General features: G+C 41.6%; 4 protein-coding genes and 1 long non-coding RNA gene across 5 annotated transcripts; all 5 read right to left on the bottom strand.

The window, feature by feature from the left end:
• Positions 1 to 143: 143 nt before the first annotated feature.
• On the bottom strand, positions 144 to 4,042 carry dap (cyclin-dependent kinase inhibitor dacapo). Its single transcript, XM_017172017.3, has 3 exons — positions 3,247 to 4,042; positions 2,776 to 3,185; positions 144 to 1,411 (listed from the first exon to the last, which is right to left on the bottom strand). Exons 1-3 carry the CDS (start codon positions 3,408 to 3,410, stop codon positions 1,239 to 1,241), a joined length of 747 nt encoding a protein of 248 aa, XP_017027506.1. The 5' UTR covers positions 3,411 to 4,042; the 3' UTR covers positions 144 to 1,238.
• A 3,695-nt stretch (positions 4,043 to 7,737) lies between these two features.
• LOC108077931 (serine protease grass-like) lies at positions 7,738 to 8,843 on the bottom strand. Its single transcript, XM_017171469.2, has 4 exons — positions 8,558 to 8,843; positions 8,450 to 8,501; positions 8,195 to 8,388; positions 7,738 to 8,138 (listed from the first exon to the last, which is right to left on the bottom strand). Exons 1-4 carry the CDS (start codon positions 8,835 to 8,837, stop codon positions 7,738 to 7,740), a joined length of 927 nt encoding a protein of 308 aa, XP_017026958.1. The 5' UTR covers positions 8,838 to 8,843.
• A 210-nt stretch (positions 8,844 to 9,053) lies between these two features.
• LOC108077928 (serine protease grass-like) lies at positions 9,054 to 10,237 on the bottom strand. The gene is made up of 4 exons (XM_017171468.2): positions 9,971 to 10,237; positions 9,855 to 9,906; positions 9,586 to 9,779; positions 9,054 to 9,537 (listed from the first exon to the last, which is right to left on the bottom strand). Exons 1-4 carry the CDS (start codon positions 10,104 to 10,106, stop codon positions 9,080 to 9,082), a joined length of 840 nt encoding a protein of 279 aa, XP_017026957.2. The 5' UTR covers positions 10,107 to 10,237; the 3' UTR covers positions 9,054 to 9,079.
• Positions 10,238 to 10,397: 160 nt separating this feature from the next.
• Positions 10,398 to 11,491, bottom strand: LOC108078051 (serine-threonine kinase receptor-associated protein). The gene has a single exon (XM_017171614.3). The coding sequence runs from the start codon at positions 11,399 to 11,401 to the stop codon at positions 10,472 to 10,474; it is 930 nt and encodes a 309-aa protein (XP_017027103.1). The 5' UTR covers positions 11,402 to 11,491; the 3' UTR covers positions 10,398 to 10,471.
• A 10,204-nt stretch (positions 11,492 to 21,695) lies between these two features.
• LOC138928052 (uncharacterized) lies at positions 21,696 to 22,399 on the bottom strand. Its single transcript, XR_011444537.1, has 2 exons — positions 21,953 to 22,399; positions 21,696 to 21,888 (listed from the first exon to the last, which is right to left on the bottom strand). It is a non-coding gene; the product is annotated as an uncharacterized lncRNA (long non-coding RNA).
• Between the last annotated feature and the right edge of the window lie 414 nt (positions 22,400 to 22,813).

Raw genomic sequence — 22,813 nt, forward strand, 5'->3', positions numbered from 1 at the left:
ACAGTTTACAACTACAGCTACAACCAAAGCAATGGGTAGAAATCATAATTAATAAATCAATAACAAACAATCATTTAAATGACTTTATGCAGCGATTTTTTTTTTCTTGTTATGTTTTTTAATTTTTATGGAGAACAATGCGCTTTGTGTTTCGTTTTTCTGTTTTTTTTTTTCGTTTTGTTTATTGAAGTGTATGAGTTGCGTGTGGATGCCTTAATAATACATAGAATATCTCTATACATATAAATATTAGGAGAATACTTTGGATTTTGTTCTTAGTTAGGCCTTACTTACAAATAGATGCTTTGTATAAGTGTTGTAAAGGGATATAGGCTCTGCCTATGTGTATAACTATAATAATCTAGTATTTGTACATGATAGTTTTCAGGCAAAAGTGTTTTCATAATTTGCCCAGAGATCGGTCGTAGCAAATCATAAAAGACATTTTTACCCCATTTGTTAGGAAATGAGAGCGCGACAATTCGTGTGCATTTGGCGGCATACATAAATAAATATATAAATGACGTTCAAACGTGCAGAAATTGACAAAACTAATTCAAAGTTATTCTTCTTTTCCACTGGTCTAATTAAGGACAATGTTAGTCGCAGGTGGCAAAAGCAAGGCGGCAATGAGCTGCAAAATACACAGCTCTCATTGGGGCCTCGCTTTAGCACCCGTGCAAAATGCAGGACAAAATTCAATTCTGCTCTGCTCTGACCTCTGGTAAACTCCCAAAGCAGAGCAGGGATGAGTTTTGTTGTTCTCCAGGCAAAATTCACAAGCAAAAGTTACTGGGGGAAATTTCGCTGGGATTTAACAAAGTTATGTAAAGTTAAGGTAAAGTATTTCATCGTTATAAAGGTTACATTTCGGTTGGCTTCAAGATAGTTAAGACTAATTCCATTTAGCTTGCGGTCTCTTCCTCTCTTCTAGTTCAATAGTTGGTTGTGGTTGTTGTTGTTGTTTTTGTTAAGAACTAATCACTTAGTTTATGGCATTTCTCACTAGAGAAATCTAAAAAGTTTCATTTAGCTCGAGCTTACTGGTGCTGGCTTACAACTAATTACTGGTTACGAGTAGTTGAAGACTAACGATTAATATTCGCAACTGTCGCCCTTGCACTGCATATAAAAGAGTTCGTAATTATAAAAAAAATTAGAAAATACTACACAATCGCAGTGACTTGTAAAAAAATCAAATAAAATTACAAATTGCAATTCGTTTGCCCCGCTGCTCTTCAGTTGTGACGCGGACGCTTTAGCATCGCACCGAAATGCGCTCCTAGGCCGAATCCTGCGCTGCCGCTCGAACTGGAGCCCGACGTGGTAGGTGAGCTGGTGCGCAGGCGTTTTACGGGCGACGACAGTTTCTTGGGAGCCTGGGCGAGACGCTTGCGCTCCTTCATGAATTCTGCAAGACAAATCAGAGAAAAGCTTGGTTATAATTACGTGTTATTGGTAAATCAAAAAGTCAGCTGCTGCACTTCCTCTTCCGGCCTGCTCTGTCCCATGTCATTGATCCCAGAGAAACAGCAGGCGCCGCCTGTTTTTGCACATTTTGATTTCGGTCTCGGGTAGATTTCCAGATTGTGGCACGTGGCCGGCAGCAGTTCCCTAAAGAGGGTAGCTGCAGAGGAGGGTCCATTCAGGGGTAGCAAATAAATGCCAGACGGCAGCCAGACAGTCGGTCTTCAGCCGGTTTATTTAGTTTGGTTTTTTCTCTGCTCAGGTAGCCAAGTGAAAGCAAGAGTGGTGGTGGTGGTGCATAGCTGCATAAATTACACGCTCTCTAGCTTACTGGCCAAAGTAACAAAAAAGTACATCCAAGCTTTAGCAAGTCGGGGCTTCAAGGGCTTCTTCTCCCAACTGGCCACCCAATGCGGGTGCATTTATAATGCCCCGAACAGACACTTTTTATGATTATAATTACACATGCAGTATGTGCGACTGGCATACGTATATATACCAACGAAAAAACAGCGGAGTACAAAGCAATCAAAGGGAGGTTTGATAAGGCCACGGACTCTGGATGGTGGTGCATTGAAAGCCGATCCCCAGACCCCTCTCTCCTTCATCCGCTGTGCGTTTTTCGTTGCTCATAATGAGGTCAGGCCATAGACAAAGCGGAGTCACAGCTGTTGGCATTTATAGATGCAGCCCAGCTAACCCGCATGCGATCGATCTAAAATGGAATTCAACCCCCGCTTAGCTCAGGATCAGATCAGAAACGTTTCCGAAACACAGCTGCACTCAGCTTTGGAGTTCCCAACCTTTTTAAAAGGAAAATAAATCTCCCACAAAGCATTCGCTAATTGCTGTAATTTAGGTTTAAGTTCCACGAAGAAACGCCCCCAACTAAAAGTTCCTATTCAGTGAATGGAAAGAGGGAGTAGGGAGTAGCCACAATATGGGAAACCAATTTGCTGTCGATATTTCTTTGATGTAGTAATATTACCACAACATTTTAAATAATACTGCAAACACAATGAACATATTTAGCTTTTAGACTGTAAATTGAATCCCCAAACCAAAAACCCATCCTACAAATTTTAGTTAAACCACCACCTACCACTCCCCCGCTAAATTAAAATAAAATAAACCTTGGGAACCGGAAATAAACAAAACTGGATCGCGAAAAGTACTGAAGCCCATGGGAAACCAATTTATAACGGCTATCGGAGGAGTGCAATCAAGCCTGACCCTGGGAACCGTCAAGCTCGGCTGATCAAGCCATATATGTATTTAAATGTATAGCAACCCCCGGGTGAAACTCACCTGTGATTTTTGGCTGCCGCTTGCGCAGGACTATCGAGGACGTGCTGCTGCTGGCCACATTACTGCTCAGGCTGGAGGTGAACCGCGACACGAGCGACTCATCCTGTGAGTCGTAGCAGGAATCGTTGTCAGTGTTGGACTCCAGCGAGGAGTTGGCCAGATGGGTGCCAAAGTTCTCCCGCTCGGAACGCTCGTTCATCCGCACGTCCATGTCGCTGGGACTGCTCTCGGGACGGACGTGGGCGGCACGGGTGAGGGTGTACATCTCCGGCGCAAAGCTGGACTCCTGGAAGCTGACGCGCTCCCAGATGAAGGAGGATTTTTCTGCCAAAGGGCATCCGGCGCGGAAGTCAAAGCCCCACTTCTGCGTGGCCATCTCCTGGTGGCGCTCCAGTTCGGCATTAAAGGGCCTGCAACAGAGATTAGGGGTTAGGATTGGATAACAACTCCGAATTGTGCAGGGAAACTCACGTTTTGTTGGCTGCGCCCTCCGTGGACTTGGAGCTGCCGAAGAGGTCGCGTTTAATGCGATTCAACTGCCGGCCGCATGGGAGATTGCGGCTCACCGCCGGACTGCTGCTCATCTTGCAGAACTCACTCAGCATCACTGGGTTCAGAACGCGTGCACTGACCATGTCGACTGTATTCGTTTTGCACTCTCTGTTTTGGGACGCAGTTTTCTCGCCTGCGCTTTTTGGCCACTTGTTTGCGAATCTCACGCCAAAGCGAACTGTCAAAGTTTTGGCGCCAAAACTTTGTTTTCTCGCTGCCCCAAAGAGTGGGAGAGCGTAATAGTGAGAGTCTCCAACAACGACGAATCACAGTCTCCACGCGAGTGTGTTTGTGTGCGTGTCAGTGGGAGAGCGAGGCTGCGTTTGTGTGCGTTTTGTGTGGCAGCCTCTTTTGCGTTTTCCCAATTTAAAAGTGAAATTTCACACAGCAATTGTTTATGAAATAATTATAAACAAAAGTACTTGTTTCTTAGCACTTGGTTTCGGGTTTAGTCGTTTTAGTCGTTTGCACAGATAGCAGCACTGCACTCACAAAACTATGGTTACGAGTGACGTAGTGTCTCTTTCGAGCGAGCACTGGGTACTGTGAGTTAGCTATTGCCTTCTGGCCGCACTATTTGTGTTTTATTTATTTGTACAACTTTGGCGTTGTAGTAACTGCGTTTATTGACTATTTTGTGTTAGCGCACAGCGCGCTGGGCTAGTGGTTATAGTGCTACCGATCGGGGCGAACCTCTCTGGACGAACTCCGAGAAACGAATAATAACGACAGAATAAACAGCCAGCGAAGAGACGGATCAAAAGCAAACGTCAAACAACCACCGCGCGACGTTGCCAGCTCGAAGCGGAGAGCCGTTCGCGCTCTCTGTGCAGCAACCCTCGAATTCAAAAACCGATCGGAGAGGAAGAAGCACCACGATGGGGCGAGGTAGAGAGAGTGAAAGAGAAGGCAGTATAGGCTGGACTGCTTCGTAAGACTTGAGCCTAACGAAAGGGCAATGCACTTCCTAGGATTCATATGCTGATTTTTATAAAGCAATATCATTGATTTTAAAGAAATGTAAAACTCGACAAATATGCAATACTTAGTTTTGTCTCCAATCATAACTGCAGAAATATGAATTAATTAATCCCGGTATCAAGAAAAATATACAGCTTGCCGCCAGCTTAAGTGCATCAAATCGTCGGCTTTAGCTCAAAACTTCATTGCTCCCTGTCTCATTCCCTATCGCTCTCTCTTTCTCTATTTCTCCCTTTCCTTCCTCGTGTCCGTGTTCTTCTGTTTGTTGTTGCTGCATCGGTGGAGCTGTACTTTTGAACGCGATGAGTTGATAAAATAAAAAAATGTTTTGGCTTCGGTTTGTTTGGCTTCAAACTGGATTTGTTGCTGTCCAAGGGGCGTGGCAGAAAGGGGTTTTGGGATTTGGGGCACGGTTTCTTTTCACTTTCCTCCCGTTGCCAAGGGGAAAATCGCTTGCAATGTGGGGCATTGGTTCAGAAAGCCAAGTTCTATCCGAATTTCCTCATAGAGTTGCCATGGAGATGATATTTTAAAATTTCCGTTATGCCTCACAATTTTATTTCCAAAGTTTTTTGCCATTTCATGCTGTATTTTCCGAATTTCCCCTGCTATTTGTGTGCAAAATCGTAAAAAATTAAATTACACTACCAGAAGCAATAAAACGAGATTTATATTGTTTGCACAAATCCAATTAAAGCCTTAAAGAAAAGAAAAGGAACAAAACCTTGGAAGTCAGATTTCGGGGACTAAAGACATCATTTGCTTTGTCCCTTTGCACTCGACGAAATAATGGGAAAACCTATTGGCTTTTCCACACAGAAACCGAGAAAAAAACAAGGAAAAAACCGAGTGCAGTCACCCCAAAAAAAGGCAGACGATCGTTCGATTAGGCAGCATCATCTATAGATCCCATCCGAGCCGCTCCGATCCTGATCCCTTGTGGTTCGGTTTTCTGTTTATGGGACACACCCTCCTCGTCGCCAAAGGAAAAGCGACGTGAATTTACACACTTTTTAACAAATTTGAGAATTCTGCTGGCGTTCCGTCGGTTGCAGTCATGCCTGAAAACATAAACAACTCAAGAAAAGGAGTTATTCGAAGGGGGAAAGGGTTCGTGATCCCTTTAAGTAATTTCCTCCCAAGCAGGATATCCTGGTATATATGGGTTGTGTCAACACACGGAAAGGAGGCGTTGCAAAGAGGTGGAAAACACTTCAGGAGCAGTTCTCAAGTGTCCCCGTTTATAAGGGCCGAGATCTGAAAGGATTGTCGTGGAACGTGCGGGCATTAGATGAAATACTCAAGGTATTCAGTTGATTGGATACACTAATGCTGGTTGGAATCGGATCTTATCTTTATACGTCTAATATGCACTTAACAATATCCCACACTAAGCCGATAAGGCCTTGGACAAACATCATCAGCGTTTCGAAGGTCGCGGTCTGTAAAACACTATCTATCTCGGTATCTATTGAAAAACTCTGGTCTTGTATAAAATATACGTTACACTCATTTGGAATGCAACGCTCCTTATCGCCTCAGCACACTGCCTACATTCCACCCCAGGAGGAGGTCCAAGATATCCCACTCTATGTCTATGAACACCACAGGAACCATAGGGTCTGTAGGAACCAAGAACTAAGCTCGATATGCTGCCACGTGTTCCGGGTGGGGGTGCAAATGTTCAGCGAGCATGACCAAGCGGCTAAGTAACGCCCGAAATGGCCGTATAAGATATGTATTTCAAAATTCTCGGTTCCGTAAGGAAATTACCATAAAAACTGTTCAGCTCACGGAACTGTGACCGCAATTTCGTAAAATTTGCTAGGCAGGTGTGCTATGTTTAAGGATATTTCAAGGGTTCGGCCACAACTTACAGTGGGTGGGCATCGCTATGAAATAATGAGTAATATTCGAGTATCCCTAAATAAGAGCTGAAGAAGAAAATACAAGAAATTAATGGAATCTTACTATAAAAAGGAAACACTTTTGTTTAAAATTTACCCTCTAACTGGTTTTGATTTTATATGACTTAGGATCCAGGTAATCGCTTTTTAATTTATAGAAAATTATATTATAATGAATAATAGTTTGAGCTGTGATTCAGGCATTAATTATCCTAATATCTCTTGCCAGGCCGAACCCCTTCATTTTAACCGTCAGAGGATCTCCTAAGCAGGAAACCCATTTATAAATATATCTTACAAACCAACCGTAATCACAGTGATCCCTATCAAAACAGAAACAGGCCAGGCGATCTCAAACTCATACTCCAAGTGTTACAAAGCATTTCTCCCTGGCAAATGACCAATCATTAATATTACGAAAACTCTGCCCAGGACATTTATAAATGACTTTTACTTATCTTAAATCTTTTGCTCGGACAAATTGCGGTCAGATCGAGATGTTATTGATGGATTTCTTGAAAGTGGATTGCAAATAGCCGGGGCAAGTATGCAAATATTTAGACTGGCTACCGTTGAAGCTAATCCTTGGCTGATCCTGCAGCTACCGTGCTACTTCCCATTGGATTCATCAATCAAAAGATAGCCACTTGTCCTGACTAGCATGACAACTCAACTTTATTGGAACAGTCAGCAGTCTCGGCGGACAAACACACACGAGAGAAGGTTGTGTGAAAAGGTTCCTCTGTTCCTGGTAAACGCGTGGAAAACGTGTTTCGGAAAATACGTTGGCCCAGCGTGGTGCGAGGAACTCGTTTTATCAGCTAAAGAAATTATAAATATTTATGGAAAACCATTTGAGGACAGCAAACCCAAAGAAAGATAAACAAACAGACGCTTGGAGTCAAGAAGTTGTCAAATCTCAGCGTATCTTAGGTCAGGGAAGCAGGGCAGATCACTCAGAGAGCTGCTGCACATGTATCTTTTCGTTGCTGTTGGTATTTGATTTTGCTATCTCTGCCGGCGAACTACCCCAAAAAAAATGAAATTGGAGGGAACTCAGTTTTGGATACATATTCGGCGCATAATGGACCCAGGGGACCCCGACCAAAGTCAAATAATAATAAAAACGCATTTATGACTGCATCGGGTGAGAAACGCCATAAAGCAGCGATGCAATCAGCGGCGGTGATCGTTCAACGAAGACAGAAATAACCAAAATCCTTTCCCAAAATCATCCACAAAACAGGTTGGAAAGGAGAGGGGGACATGTCTGTAGGTACGGCAGGTAGATTGCCGGTTACCTTGGGGTTTTCGATCACAAGACAATTTTATTAGACCCTTTTCCCACTCCAACCGTGGACAGCCAGCAGACACAACGTGAATTAGAATCACAGCCGGGTACAGTTGATCCTCTGACTAAGTCAAGTCTTCTCGGCTAACTGGGAGTGATGCTTAAGTAATTGGCTTTAGTAATATGCTCAAACACATAATATATTCTAAAATGGATTTTTTACAACCTCATTTACAAATTGGGAAACTCCGCAAGCTTTTCGATTATCCAAAACATAAAGGTGGTTACATTTGTGTAGTAGGCCTTTAGACCTCGCCCACAGGGCCAACTGCCCCAGCTAGTGATTCCAAATTGCACCTGACGTCTTGCTGAGCCAAAATACAAACTCTGCCAGGCTAGCGGCCCACCAGAGTCGCCTTTGCAAGTGTCCTGAATGTCACCGTTGGTGCACAAAAACGATTCATGGGTATCCGCAGAGCACTGCTCCGTATTAACATAGACCTCCATCAGGGTATCGGCAAGGCGGAGCTCCTCGGTTTGTCCCCAGCCCATTGCCAAGTAGGATTGCCCCAGGACTGTGGTATACTCCAGAAGTTCCGCTGTCAGTGGAAGGCAAATGGGTCGGATGTGATCTGAAGATAAAATGGTTACTTATTATCAAATTAATATTCTTATTTATTTTACTTACCTTTGAAGACTACCCCTTGGCTCAATCTCAGCAGGGCAATGTCATAGCCATGGTAAAAAGGTGAAAATCTTTCGTGAATTACAGTCTGATCGATTTCAAAGTCTTCCACAGGCGGAGCACACAACTGTTTTTGATCCGCCGAAATGCAGTCTTCACTGGATGTTATATTGTGCTCTCCCAGTCGTACTCTTAATCTGTTCCAGAATCAGTTTTTATAAGACTTGGAATAAGTATTACTGACATTATAGAACTTACGCGTTTGAGTTATTACACAGTTTAATGCAGTGGGCAGCAGTTAAAACAAATCCTTTAAAGAATTTAAAAAGAAATTTAAAATTGATCTAGAGCACATAAAATACATACTTTCCGAAATAAGAGTGCCTCCACAGCGACAAGCATCCATATCACCTGGAATAAAGAGCAGCGCCATCCAAGGCTGGGACATCAGGGAGACCCTTCGGCCATTCGTGACCCGATGACGCAGTCTTTGGACTGGAATGGCATTTGATAAGGTTCCGCAGTCCAGTTTTTTTAGTTTCTGATAGACAATGTTTTCTCTGGGAGTTAAAGTTGGAATTTCAGCTCGAATCGGGGTTATTTGGTAAAAAATAAACCCAGCAAAAATGACAAGCAAACCGTTCATTGTCCAAGCACAAATGGAAAGCAAATGAAAGCTTATCAAAACATTGCTTATCGCAAGCAGAGACGAAGAGCAACGCTCAAAGAAATGGAAAAAAATATATTGTTAAATAAGTAATTAATCTGTTTTTATAAAGAGAGAAACAAAGACTCTACGACAGTAAAAAACAAAATTATTTCAACATATTTCAAGTTATAAAATTTAGTTCCCAGAAAAAAGACATTTCAATATATTTATAAATATAATTAACCCCTGATTATGGGCATCACGTAGTTCTTAAACAAAAGCATCTGCTCATTGGGGTCTTGCATCAAATGAATAGCTAGTTTCTGGATTATCCAAGGCATATAGGGAGAAACTGTGGTAAAGAAGGCTCCAGCTCCTTGGCCGCAAGCCCAGTTACCATGGCTAATAATACCGAATTGCACGTAGCGCTCAGAGCCAAAGAAGATACTCTTCGACGTCAAAGGACCGCCCGAGTCGCCCTTACAGGTGTCCTGAATGCGACCATTGGTGCACAGTACATTCTTGTTATTATACTGGCTTGGACACTGGTAGTTTCTAAAGGACATTTCCAAAAGCGTATCTGACAGTCCACCTAGTTCCGTGGTACCCCAGCCATTGGCAATGTAGGACTGCCCCAATTTAAAAGTTTTCATCCGGAGATCGCTTGTCAAAGGCAGGCAAATCGGACGAATGTGAACTGCAAAATAAAAGCTATATATTGTTTCATTTAGAATACTAAACCTACCTTGGGTTATCACATTCTGACTCAGTTGCAAAAGGGCAATGTCATTAATCTGCTTAAACAGCGAACATTTCTCGTGGATTATGATTTTCTCAACATCAAAATCCTCAACTGGTGGTGAACAAATCTGTCTTCCAAAACCAAAAAGGCAATCCTTTGATGATGATAAGGTGTGCTCACCCAAGCGAACCTTTATTCTATAAAAAAATATTGCATAATAAATGTTGTTTATATTATAAACTTAATTTATTTGAAACAGGAAATGTACTCACTCATTTTTTCGAGGACACATGACCAGGCAGTGAGCAGCGGTCAAGACAAAGCCTGAAAAAAGAGAAAATCATGTAAAAACTTACAAAGTCCTTTAAAGACTATTTATCTCCAATACGTTTTGTGATGAGGCTGCCTCCGCACCGACAGTTTTCCATATCGTCGGGCAGGAAAAGAAGCGCCACCCAGGGACGAGTCATGACCCGAGTCTTATGGCCGTTGATGCCCATAAACAGGTGCATAGTGGGTTCCATTATCGATAAGACCGTTCCGCAATGGTCTTGCCTCAGCTCATTCCAGATCCAACTCTCTGCTTCATTTGTGGAAAACTGTGGCTTTACCGACTGAACCAGGAAGAGAATACTAGAGATCAAGACCGAGAAGTTCATGCTGTCAGTCCCGATTTAAAGCTACTGAAAGCCCTTCTAGCTAGCGAAACTAATTAAGCTACTAAGCGGATTATAAATCACCCGGTCAGTGAATTATTATCCGATTCCAGGAAAAAGTCGTTATCTGTTGAAAAATTGTAAACAGTTGAATCTGTATATTGACAATAAACAGCATATAAAATCATTTCAGACAGAGATCATTACAAGTCGAGATAACGCAAAGGTTAGTGTTAGTAGGGCTCATGACTGACATCGCTTGGGTTTTTTTGCTCCCAAAGGGTGATCTGTCCGGTGGCCGAGGAACTCGCGCACATCTTTCCATCCGGACTATAGGCCACACAGCATACTCCCATTAGGCTATAGATGTCCTGCAGCTCGGTGGTGGAGTATTCGTACTTGTAAATGTCTCCATTCCTGGTGGCGCATATGAATCTGTCCTTGGAGGGATGCAGTGTGGCTCCAGCCACCTTGAAGCCCATCTTGCGGTGTTGCAACACCTCGAACTTATCAACGTCCAGAAAAACCAGGCTGCTGCCATACGCCAAGGTGACTGTCTTGCCATCTGGATGAAGCTCCAGCGACTTGGCATGATGCGGCAGCTCGATCGAATTCGTCTCCTGGCCACTCTGGCGATCCCACATGCGCACCGTGCGATCATAGGACGAGGTGAGCAGAGCGCGATCGTCCCTGCAGAAGATCACATTCCTAACGCCACGCGTGTGACCCAAGAAGGTTTCCAAAGGGTTCTGATCCGACGCCTCCACATCGAAAACGGTGACATAGTGTTCCGAGCCCCGGCAACCGGTCACCATGCGAGTGGATCCCCCATCTAGCTGGACACAGGTCACTTCGCCTGGCTGCGTGAAGCTCTTCAATTCGAGCCCAGTCAAAGCATTCCAAATTCGAGCGGTTTCATCGGCACTGGAGGTGGCCAGGATGGAGGCATCGGCATTCAGGCACACTCCCGTCACTTCGCCTTGGTGTCCGTCAAAAGTGTCGATCCATAGGCCGGTGTCGCCATGACGCAGCATTGCCAAGCCATCGAGACCCGCCGAGGCCAGGTAATAGCCCGATTCACAGTTTCTGCTGTAGGATAGCTGAACCACGGAGTCCTGGTGTCCGCCGCACTGGATGCTTACTTGTGCCATTTCTCGATTCATTTTTCCTCACAGAAAGATTTGTTCCTTGCCTAAGCTTGTTATAACGTTGGAATGAGTTTTTCGCACTGAACAACTTGTCATGTACTACAAGCACAATGTCGGGGCCTACTACGAGAAAGCTTGTAGTATTTTCTTTTAAACCAAGTGAGCAGGAGATTTTAACATATTTTTATTATCTATGCAGCTCCTCTTAAATACTGGGTATATACGATTTCACCTTGTCATAATGGGAAAATCTATGCTGACGCTTAGCGTCTTTTGGATCAATCTTTCAGTCAAAATAAAGCTTACAAATACATTTACTCTTGTAACATAGTGTTTAGTCCTGCCTGGAGAATACAATTCAAATTATGTTCGCAGATCTCCACCTCCGCTTGATTTGGTTAATGGAGAAGTGCGCTCGAAGATCGAGACATCGGGTCAACGTCCCTTGAGGGTTCCACAGCTCCCTTGCATATACAATATTTCCATGCCAACATTATTGATTCGTAAGCAACTAAAATATGCACAAATCATTGAGCGTTTTCCCTTTTTGATTTCCATTTGAAAATGCATTAATAATAATTAGGACAAACATGAAAGAGTTTTTGTCAGGGAAATGCAACTCATCAAGATCTTAATGGTGTCTCTTTTTGAAAACGCAGAAGGCGACTGGCAGACAGCATTAGGGCGTGGTCAGCAGGAAGCCTTGATTCATTTGTCAGTCGCCTCAGAATCCGAACATTAAGCAATTGTCCAGTGTCAGCGAAAAATGCAGCAGCAGCTATGGGAAATTAATATTTTCTTCTTGGCGACCATCAAAATATTTACTCGGCCCATAAAGTCTAATATTTTACGAGGAGCCAACGGAAAAATTCTTTGTATTTAATTGCATATAATTTTTATAGGGCAATGGGAGGAGGAACAGGAGTAGCCAGCGCCGCTGGGTGGAAATCAGCAAGGGGTAAGGCTGCCGCCACTCCCATTGATAATGCGCTGAGCAGACATCAATCTGTCTCAGAAACGTGAGTTTCCATTCTCATCCTCGCATCCACAAGGCACATTTCCTCTGCAAAAGTGTCAAGACAAATCAATAAACTTCTAATTTTATTACGGGCTGCCCGGGTTTTGGGCTTGGAGAGCGAACGGTACAGATACCGATCTGTCAATTTCCATTGTCGATGTGACAATTGATATCTCACACATCATTTGGCTCTAGTGCGCACAATGAGATTGTTTATGCCATTTTTGGGTAAGCGACGGCAACTTGCGAAAAATACTTCCCTTAGGTAGAGGGATTCCAAAGATCCTCATCATCTTTGCTTCCAGGTATCGGATTTTCACCTTTCACTATTTCCCTCGAGAGATGCTGCTTTCTTCCGTCTAGGGGTTGTCTCAACTTGCGGTTTTCCCTGAGAAATTGCCATGGTTTTTTCACATTTTCTGCTGGCATTTTGTCCACTTAACGCCGCTCTGTGGTCAGAGTTCAAATATGGGACCATTGACTAATGACATTTGTTTGCATAATCCTCCAATCAGCTCGGAATGGTATTTCTGGGTCATTTCAGCGGAGAAAGCGGGTGAAAAGGTCCTTTGGATAATAAGGTTTTTGACCTACTTTGTGGGGATTATAGGGGGTTTTTAGGAAATAAGAGTAAAAGTTAAATTTTCTTAATTTAGAGAGAGTGTATAATGAGTTTAATTTAAGAGATATTATTATTAATAGCTGTTATTATGAGAATTATAAATAGATTTGAATGTAGTAGAAGTTAGAGGATCGTTTATACAGAATTTCAAGAGATACATACTTATTATCTTCCTTTCAAACCCTTAAAAAATATTAATAACAATATCTTTCTTTTCTCCCAAGGAAGGACCTCTCTCTATCTCTAAAACTTTCCCATAACTTTCCCACTAAAATCCCCTTGTAAGACTCTTGTAAACCCAAACTAAATTATGCAAAGAGCAACGCTCTACATCATGTTAAGGACTTGCGTGATCAATCGCAGGGATCTTGGAAATTCTGACACTTTTGCAGGCAGAACAAAGGAGAAAGCGAAGGGCCTGTACCAGTTTTCGAATTCGAATTCGCCATGCCTGTCGCATTTGGACGTTGCTTTCGCCGATGATCTGGGCAGATCAATCAAAGTTGGTCACGCTGTCGGGAATTATGTCACTCGCTTACTCAAATTGCAACTCCAAGGACTACAAGGACGACATGAAGCGACAGTTAAACTGATTTGCATACGGGCAGCGGAGAGTTTTTCCTCGGCAGCTGTGACAGAGTTTTCACACATCACAAAAAAGTGGTTGGTTGGAAAACTTAGTTTGACAAGGATTCCAACGCTTTTCCGTGCATTTTTTCTACACTTTTTCCACAATTTTCTTCATGTACCCGCTGACAGGGCATCAATCATGGACTTTATGTTTGCATCTTTAAGGCAAAACTATCTTTTGTGATGTCTTTTGCAATTAAGTAAAGTCTGTTTAATTGGAAGCCAGGTTATTTGATACTTTCCCAACCCCTTACCATATTCATATGCTAATGAAAGCGAGTGAAAGCTAATACTTTGGCCTCAGGGCAGATGCGTGGAAACTCTCGTGGAACTTCCCTGGGTAAATGAGACATTTGAGGATAAATCGATCCATCCCTACGGTGGCCATATATCAATCAATTGTCCAAGGTCCATAAACGATTTTATAATGGCTTTCGGTGGACCAGGCACAGCTGCCCAAAAAGTGATATAAAATCATTCGATCGGCATACCAAAATCGCACTTTATGGCCATATTAAATTGCTTCATTCGAGAGGATCGCTCCCTCGTCCCTGGCCAAACAGATGTATATCTGGAAGGAACTGCCAAATTAAATCCTAGATTCGTGTAAGTCCGAGAATTATGGTCTACCCCTCGTCCGACACTTCCTGTGTGCCATCGCTACCCGCTAATTGCCCGAAGGATGCGACATCGCCAGGACAGGAAGCGGAAACTAAAGTGGACGTTGGTTGGGGGGGTGGAAATATTTCAGCGGCGCTCTCTAACTAAGCGACTAGCCAGCGGCAGGAGTCATAAAAACACACGCAATCTCCTTAAGCAAATTTAAATTACGTGAGCTCCGCTTCGCCCCGGGTGCATTCATTAAACGTCTGGCCGATAATTAACGCCCTTATGTCCCCGAAACATCAACAGAGGTCCCAGTTTGGCAAAAAGTGTCGCCGCCGTCGAGGGACATTGTCCGGCGTCCTGTCCTAGGGCCATTGTGACTAATTGATTCGCTCAAACAAATGTCCCGACGCTGCTACCCTCGCCCGACTTAATTTTCTATGGAATATATAGCTTGTTCTTTGCCAGGAAAAAATATTTGAATTTGCGGCGGCTAGTTAATAGGATTCTAATGCCGTTCTTGAGGAGATTTTGTGCAGGATACAAAGGGGAATTTGTCATGGGAAGGGATGTTGAAATGGACACCAGTAAAATATTGAACACAAATCAAAAGCCAGGGTAAAAGCATAAAATCAAAGATGAAATGTAGACTTCATTAAGATGCTTTGAAATTTGCAGTTTATTGCTGAAGGATTTACAGGGAATTAGTGAGAAATATAAGGGAATAGGCTTTGAATTAACTGCAAAGGATTCTTAAGGACTTTAAAGAATAATTTACTGGAAATTTACAAAAGAAACTTACACATAAATACGACATGCAGTTTAAATAAGTGTTTCTGGTCTATATATCGATTACATTTATTCATATATTTTTATATTATTAAATTAACATAGCTTAAGATTTGAGAAAATCAAAATACCAGCCTTAATAAAACGTTTAAGACAAATGAAAATATGTCCTTAAAACCCCACTCAAATTTCAAAGAGAAAGCACATAACTTCATTTTACTGACCATTTTAATAAAGCCAAAGGATTCTCTGGCCATTTATTTCATTTTATTCTAGGTAAGAAAATCCGGAAATCCTTTACCTGAATATTCCGTCCCCTTCCCCCGATTAGCAGCATCAAAACTGCCAGTTTTATTTTTAATAAAAAATTCTCTGGCCAAAGCATCTGCACAAAAGTTGGGAGATGAGTTTCCAGCAGCCATGTTTTTTTTTAGATTGACCATTGCCTGGCTCTGCTCTCATCTCGCAGGACCTGAAAAACCTCCTCCTGCCCAAAAGCCAAAGGAGTTATGACAACAAAAGGGCCTTGTAATCGGGAAATGTTCTCAGTGCCCCGAGTTTTCCAAACCCTTTTGTTTTTCCCACATGACACATAAATAACTGCAACTGGTCAGTGTCGGGTTTAGCTTCCGATTCAGCTTCGGATTCAACTTCAGCGTCAGCTTCAGCTGTTTTGTTAATTGAATCATTAGGGGTGTGGAACCAGAGACAATGCCTCCATAATCATTATGAGTGATTGCAGGCAGGCCGAAAGACAAAGGCTAGGCCTTAAAATGTATTTGAATAAGTCACCCAGCTGGCCGGCCATTTCACTCGTGTAACTCCAGATGCAATTCCCGGCGATCCCCTTGTAATCCTCTCTCGAAGGGGTTGGGAACCACTTGAGGAGCGGGTTTATCTGCGATGCCCCTTAAAGTCGGGTAGGAGTAGGATGTGACTTGAGGATTTTCCAGACTGATACACTCCAGTGCCCTAGCACGGGTCAATAGCTTCCTTCCGAGTGCAACGATATTATTTTTGGAGAGTGCAGAAGGTCGTGGGCCCTGCAAAGCGGAAGAGGATTTCAAAGGTAGCAAAGAATATTTTAGACATTTGTTGGGGTTTTATATATAATTTTTGTTATATTTTAAATAATATTTTTTGTTGGAAATCAAAGGTGGTTTGCTGTACTTAAAGTACCCCTTTCTTTTTTACCGCCTTGCTCTACTTTGATTTAATAAAACTACAAAATAGATACAACCTTCCCATGGACACTTTTTTCCTGCACAAAAAAAAAAGAAGAAACTTCTGTACAGAAACTGAGCTCATCCGGAGCAGCGGTAAGTTCATCTTTCGCCAGGCCCAGCTGTTGCCTAAGCTCGGTTTCACAGCCCCGAGACCCGGACTCAGTGTCAGTTTACGGCGCTGGGATATCATGTCAGCGCTTTGACTGGCATTTAACTTGCCCTTGTCGCCTTGTTTTATCCAGGCTGCAACATTTAAAGGGCTTAAAACTTTAATTAAAAGGACCGACCGTGCGAGGGTACCCTGAGACACAGCTGGGCCACAGCCTTGGCAGCGTTTTGCTGGCTGTTAGCATTTGATCTATGTGCTGACAGCGTGGCTGGGAGGTAGCTGGTTCCCAGTGCATTCCGTAATCGGATACTTTTATTGCTGAAAGGATAAACCGCAAACAGCTCGGCACGGCCATCACATAATACATTTTATAAGAATTTTTTTCTTCGCATAAGCAGCTTAAAGTCGCGCTCTGCCTGCATCGAAACTTTACGACAGTTGTAACGATTCCTTTCCGTTTTTTTTTGCTCTGGCTTCTCTTTTGTTTCAGAAGGAAGTGTCGTCCTGGGCTGATCTCATATAAAAATATTCCTGGCTGGCAATAAAATTGATGGATTCGTTGCGCGCGGCGCTCAATAAAAAATGTTGCAGTGGAGCCTAAGCCGGAGTATCAGAAATGCATTAAATTTGTAAGAGTTCCTGATTCCCAGACAGGAAGTGCTGCTTAGCACACCTTCAGAGATAGCGACTAAGCACATTAAAGCGTTAACTGGGCATTATTCAAATGGCGGCCACAGTAAATGGGATTATGCATGGGCAATAAACGCGCCGCCGAGTATCCCATTTATTACATATGCAAACTCAAAGGACCTTTGCTACTAGCAGCCGATCCTCGCTGGATATTCTTGGTGGTGGCATCGAAAAGGGTTACATCATCTGCTGTCTGCTGTCTGATGTTCGTTTTGCAAAATCCCTTTGTCTTCCAAAGAGAGTCCTGAATGCAGTCCGTCGTTGCATCTTAAGTAGCTGCCGAATATAAAGGGGTTGAGTATTGGCGAAAAGGGTTGAGACCCCCTATCCTGCACACCCGGTGTTGTAATAAAATGTTTACAAATTTCTGCAAAATGATTTTGCATGTGCCAAATTGAATGGTGAAAAGTTCTCAGTTGATTTATCGCTCAATGAGCTTGTCCCGTTGATGGCTTGATCAAATGGCTGGGAAAATCTGGAGAGGAGTGAGTGCATTTTCCTTAGCATATGAACACGTATTTGCACATTAATCAAAATTTAATTGGAAGTTTACTTGACTGAGCATAATTTAAAATGAATGTTTAGAAATAAATTCAACTTATTTACTGCTATATATACATACGTCCTAGTTGTTAGTTTTCGTGTTGTAAAGGAATTCTTCTTTTGTGTGGTTTTTAGTTTGAATATAATTACATATTTTACATGTGTTTTCCTACAATTAAATTTAAATTTATTAGTATTTTTAAAACCATTTTTAGTTTATTTTTTAAGTTTGAGCTAAATTCGGACTTGGGAATTATAGTGCAAAGCTTGCATAAAATAGCAGTGCTTTCCTGTATCTTTTGACCAATATAATATTTAAATGTTTAGCTTTAATACAAATTTCCATTCTAATAAAATAATTAAAAGTTTATTCTTAAAAAAATACCCACAATATAAACCCTAATGTAACCTATCTGGGGATACTCTTCTCTCACCATTAATGGACCTAAGATCTTGTGAAGTTTCCCAAACTCACAGACTCCTAATACTGAACTCATTAATCTATGTTGAATGAAATTTGAATAGTCAAACCCTTTGGGTCATAATGAAAAATGACTCCCAATTGAAAAATGACGCCCAATGCAGCGGCTCATATGCAAATTTTACCAAGAGCAACAAAAAAAGGCTAGAAGACAGATTGTAGAACTCAGAGAAATGCATTTCTCGATATTCGCGCATTAATTACAAACGCAATATTTACAAAACAAATGTGTCGCTTTATGCAGGGAAAGGGAGGAAAGTAGGGGACCTGGAGGAGTGAGGCAGCTGTCCGCTGTCAACCCCTTTTGGAGTGACAAAAATTACAAAGATTACAACTTAATTTCGACTTTTCAGCCCCTCGGGTTGAGTGCCGCCGGACGGAGCATTTACATACATAAATCTAAGATCTCCTTGGGTTTCTTCTTCTATGTCACTTCTCTGTTGTGCTGGAAAAGACACTCGAAAATGGTTGAAAATATTTTGTCTGCCATTGTGTAGAGGAAAAACCCCTTCTTGAGATTCAGGTAAGTCCTCGGCATTTGCATTTCCCTCTGACAGCAACTCTGCTTTGTCCTTTCACACCTCCTCGCGGGAATGGGTTTGGGTTTTTTGAGAACTTTACTTCTCTTGGCAGATCTCACACTCCACTGCGTTTGTAAATATTTTGATTGCATTCGGTGGGATTTTTCATCTTCGGGGGATCTAGAGTTCCTGGACTGGAGCAGCTCCAGTTGCCAGTTGCCAGTTGCCAGTTGCAGGCACCAATTAGCAGAGTTACCCGGCAGACGCACTCACCTGTGGCCAACTGTCTGCGCCCTCGTACCTGCATCGGCCAATGCCTCAGGGCCAAATCAAAATTGCAGCCAGCACTTCCTTTGGCTTCCTTCTGCTACCCCTCGGGTTTCACACGTTATTCACTGAGCATAAAGCGGCGCGTATTTAGGCCAGGAAAAAAAAATAAACAGAGAAAATGAAATGAAAAACACAAGGGGGAAGACCAGCAGCAAAACAATGCTACCAACACACAATCCACTTGACCAAGTCGCTGCCGAGTCTAGATGCCAAAAAGCCAAGTCGCCGAAGCGTTGGATTTGTAACGTATTTTCCGTTCATAACTCGGGGGAAAAAGAGGGCTCTCAGGGGACACTTCTTTAATTGTTCAGACTGTTAAAATTTACGCTGCGCCTTCGACTTTGTCTTCGTTTTCTTCTCCTTATAAGATGTACGATAAAACGCATTTTCCCAGACAATTAAAACGAGGGGAAACTCGCAGTGCTGCAGTCATTTAGTGGCAATAGAAGAGAAGATTGTTGATCGCCATAAAAGATATAAATATCTTGCTCCTTGATGGTCCCGAAATGCGAGACACTGGGTTAGGAGTGCTCTTTGGGTCAACCAGGAGCTGTCACTGCTATCTGCTATGGCGGTCAAAAGGAGCAATCAGAAAGGAAGAAGCATATTAAAGTTAAATAAGGGTCCAGGAAGGCATTTAAAATGACAAAGGAAGTCTGGGGTTATTATAGATAAATGAAATTAAGGATATAAATAATTTTGAATTATAAAAAAAACATTCCAATGCTAAATGTAAGAGTTCATATTTGAAATATTTATTAATTGATTAATTTAAGAAACCTATCTAAGTTTACTGGTTTAGATATGGTAAGTAATATAAATTAAAAAAAAAATAAAATTACATTTTAAATTATTAAACCATCGAACCATCCTTTTTTTTAATGTAAACCCTTGAATCTTCCTAAATATCGTTAAAATTCTAACAAAATAGATAATAAAAGAAATCAAACTTACATTGTTCTTTTAGAAATAACATATTTTTACAATGTAATAAATACCTTTTTAAAATTTAAAGAAATTTTCTAAGCTGTGAACAATTTATTTTCAAAACTATTACAACTTACTATAAAAATGTACTATATTTTATAAAATAACATTTAAACCTTACACAAAATCCTGCCGCAGCAAAAACTATTTTAAATTCCCCTTGAATTCTTTTTTAGTAATGAACCTAAAAAAACCATTTGCCAAATTACGAAATAAGCATTTCTACCCTTCGATTCGATGACAGCACCGAAATTAATAGTGCCAGCCATTATTTTCCTTTTTTTTCGAGTTTTCATATTCAAATTACATTCCTAAATTGATTAATGGGTGAAAAAATTTGCATAGGGATGCGATGTGCCATATGTGAGGAGACTTAATTAAGGCAGAGGTACCAGGACGCATCCCCGAATCCCTGAATGCCTTCCTCTCTGTATGCAGCAGGCACGCGATGCAGGATATTTCGGTGGACAGATGGGCAGCAAAGGACACCCCCACATCGGATCAGTATGCTAATTTGTCCAGAATTCGTGGCATTACCACGCGACAAGGACACACCGCACGCGATAAAGTCCGCGGCTAGTTTTCGCTCCTAATCGAGATCGGGCTAAAATTAGAGCACTAAAAGGAGCTACCAAAGGGAGAGAAGGGAGTGAGCCTAAAACGGGAGCGCAGTATTTCGCGCAGCTGTGGCTCTAAATTAAAATGCATTTTACGCAACTGCTCCTCGACGAGATCCGGACTTTAGATCCTGCAGCTGTTTTCCCCCTCGTATTTTTCCGTATTTTCCTAATGGCACGCTCTCAACACTTGAAAAGGACACCCCCGCCAGGACCGGTACTCCTGTGTTTTTCGTGGAAATTTACGCATTTTCATGCTCGACTACCGTTGAACAGAGAGGACGGCCGAAAATAGATTAGCCGCTCTCAAAGGATATTGAACTCGAAACTGGAAAGTGCTGAAAGGGACGGCCCAAGGACTCGGCTGTGGGTCAGTTGGACAATCGCCGAGGGGCGCGCGTGCCACGATCTGAGTTTTCTGGCCAAGGATAATTGCCTCAAGTGCCGACAGATTGATGGTTCCGTTGGATATATATCAGGATATATTTCAATTGAGAGTCGAGGCCAAATAAAGTATGTAATTATTGTTTAAAAAAAGTAAACCAGCTTTCGTAGTGAAACTTAATTTTATTCATCTTTATTTGAATTTACTTAAATTTTGGTTACTTCTGTTTTAAAATAATGTATTTTAATATATAACTATTTAAAACTATAAGGAAAAATATAAACATAATTAAGGAAAAATAAAAATTTGAAAATATGTTACCAAACTCTATGTATGCATTGTATTCATTTTATAATGTAAAATAATATACTTACAAGATTAACATTGCTTGATTATTCTTCCCAAATTTTTTACAAAGTTAAATCATATTAAAACATGTTATAATAATGTATTTGATAATTTCAAAATACCTCAAAAAGTGCGCCCAAAAGAAATTGTACAACACTACTCAGTTGAAGGTGTTGCCTGACGGCTAGAAAAATTAAAGTTGGAGAAATATCGATACGGACATCGATGTCTTAAAACATCGACATCGATAGGCAGCATCCAATATCGATGTTGCCATTGATTTTTCTCAGACTCCCCGGCAGCTGGGCACACTAAAATGGCTCGAAATTTCGAAAATTTTGCGCTCTTTAAAAGAGGATAATGTAATACTATTCAACAAGAATTTTTGAAAAATAAATCTATTGAGATCTGAGTTTACTTACATATTTATGTAACCATTATACATAGATGTATATATTTAACTGATATATACATATAAACATATTTCTCTTTTTTTTTTAAATTGTGATGAGTTTACAGAAAAATGGTAGTTTTCTTGAAGTAGAGGCCGTCCAAATGTGATTCCTTTAGGAATATATATAAAGTACTATTTGGCTACAGCTGAAAGGGAATTTAACAATAATTAATTTAAAAAAAATATACATATATGTATATTTCTACTTGCCTGTGTAGTTTTTTTGTAATTAAAGAGTTTTGCGACAGAGCGGGCAGCGAGGGTAGGAGGACCAAGCAACTATGTTCAGGCAACCAAAGCAGAAAATGTGTCCGCATTTGGTTATGGCAGGCTGCTCAATGGGCAGCAAACAAATTGGGCAAGGGAGAGACAGGTGCGGATGCACTGGTGCTGGTCCTTTCTCAGAATCCTTTCCCGATCCCGATCCTACTCCGGCGGCGTTTCCTCCTGACTTGTTGGTCCGTTTATTCTGCGATGAAGACATCTTTTGAGTTTCTTTTATCGAGGTCTCCGAGATTTCGACTCACAAAAATCAAAAATTATACGTCTGACCACGTGTTTTGACAAACAATAAGAAAAAGTTCCATTTTCCATTGGTTCTATTTAGGAACAAAATCTGTAATTTTTTTCGAATAGGGCCCCTACACACTTTCGGACATTGACAAAATCGTCTTAAAAGAATTAGAATAAAAAAAATCTATAAAATAAAGTAGAGGTAGGGGGTTTATATTAAATAGTAGCAAATGGGTACATTTTGGAGCAAGAATATATAGGAAAACACCAACGAGTTATTTGGGGATGCTTGCAGCTTTGGCGCCACATTTTAAATTCCATTTTTCAATTGTTCCTCGCCACACACCTCTCACGATAGTATCGATACATCGAATATTTGGTCTTGCGAACCACTACCGAGACCTAATCTTCAGTGAAACGGGGCAAATCATTTCTTTACTGAATCGCCTTACTATCGTCAACAAACGGTGGTTAAATATAGATGCACTCGACTCGGATGCGGTACAAAATGAGAAATATCGGAACGGCGAAACCTTATGGGCAGTTTGTTCAACGGAC

This window comes from Drosophila kikkawai, chromosome 2R, assembly GCF_030179895.1.
Source record: "Drosophila kikkawai strain 14028-0561.14 chromosome 2R, DkikHiC1v2, whole genome shotgun sequence".
Taxonomy (NCBI): Eukaryota; Metazoa; Arthropoda; class Insecta; order Diptera; family Drosophilidae; genus Drosophila; species Drosophila kikkawai.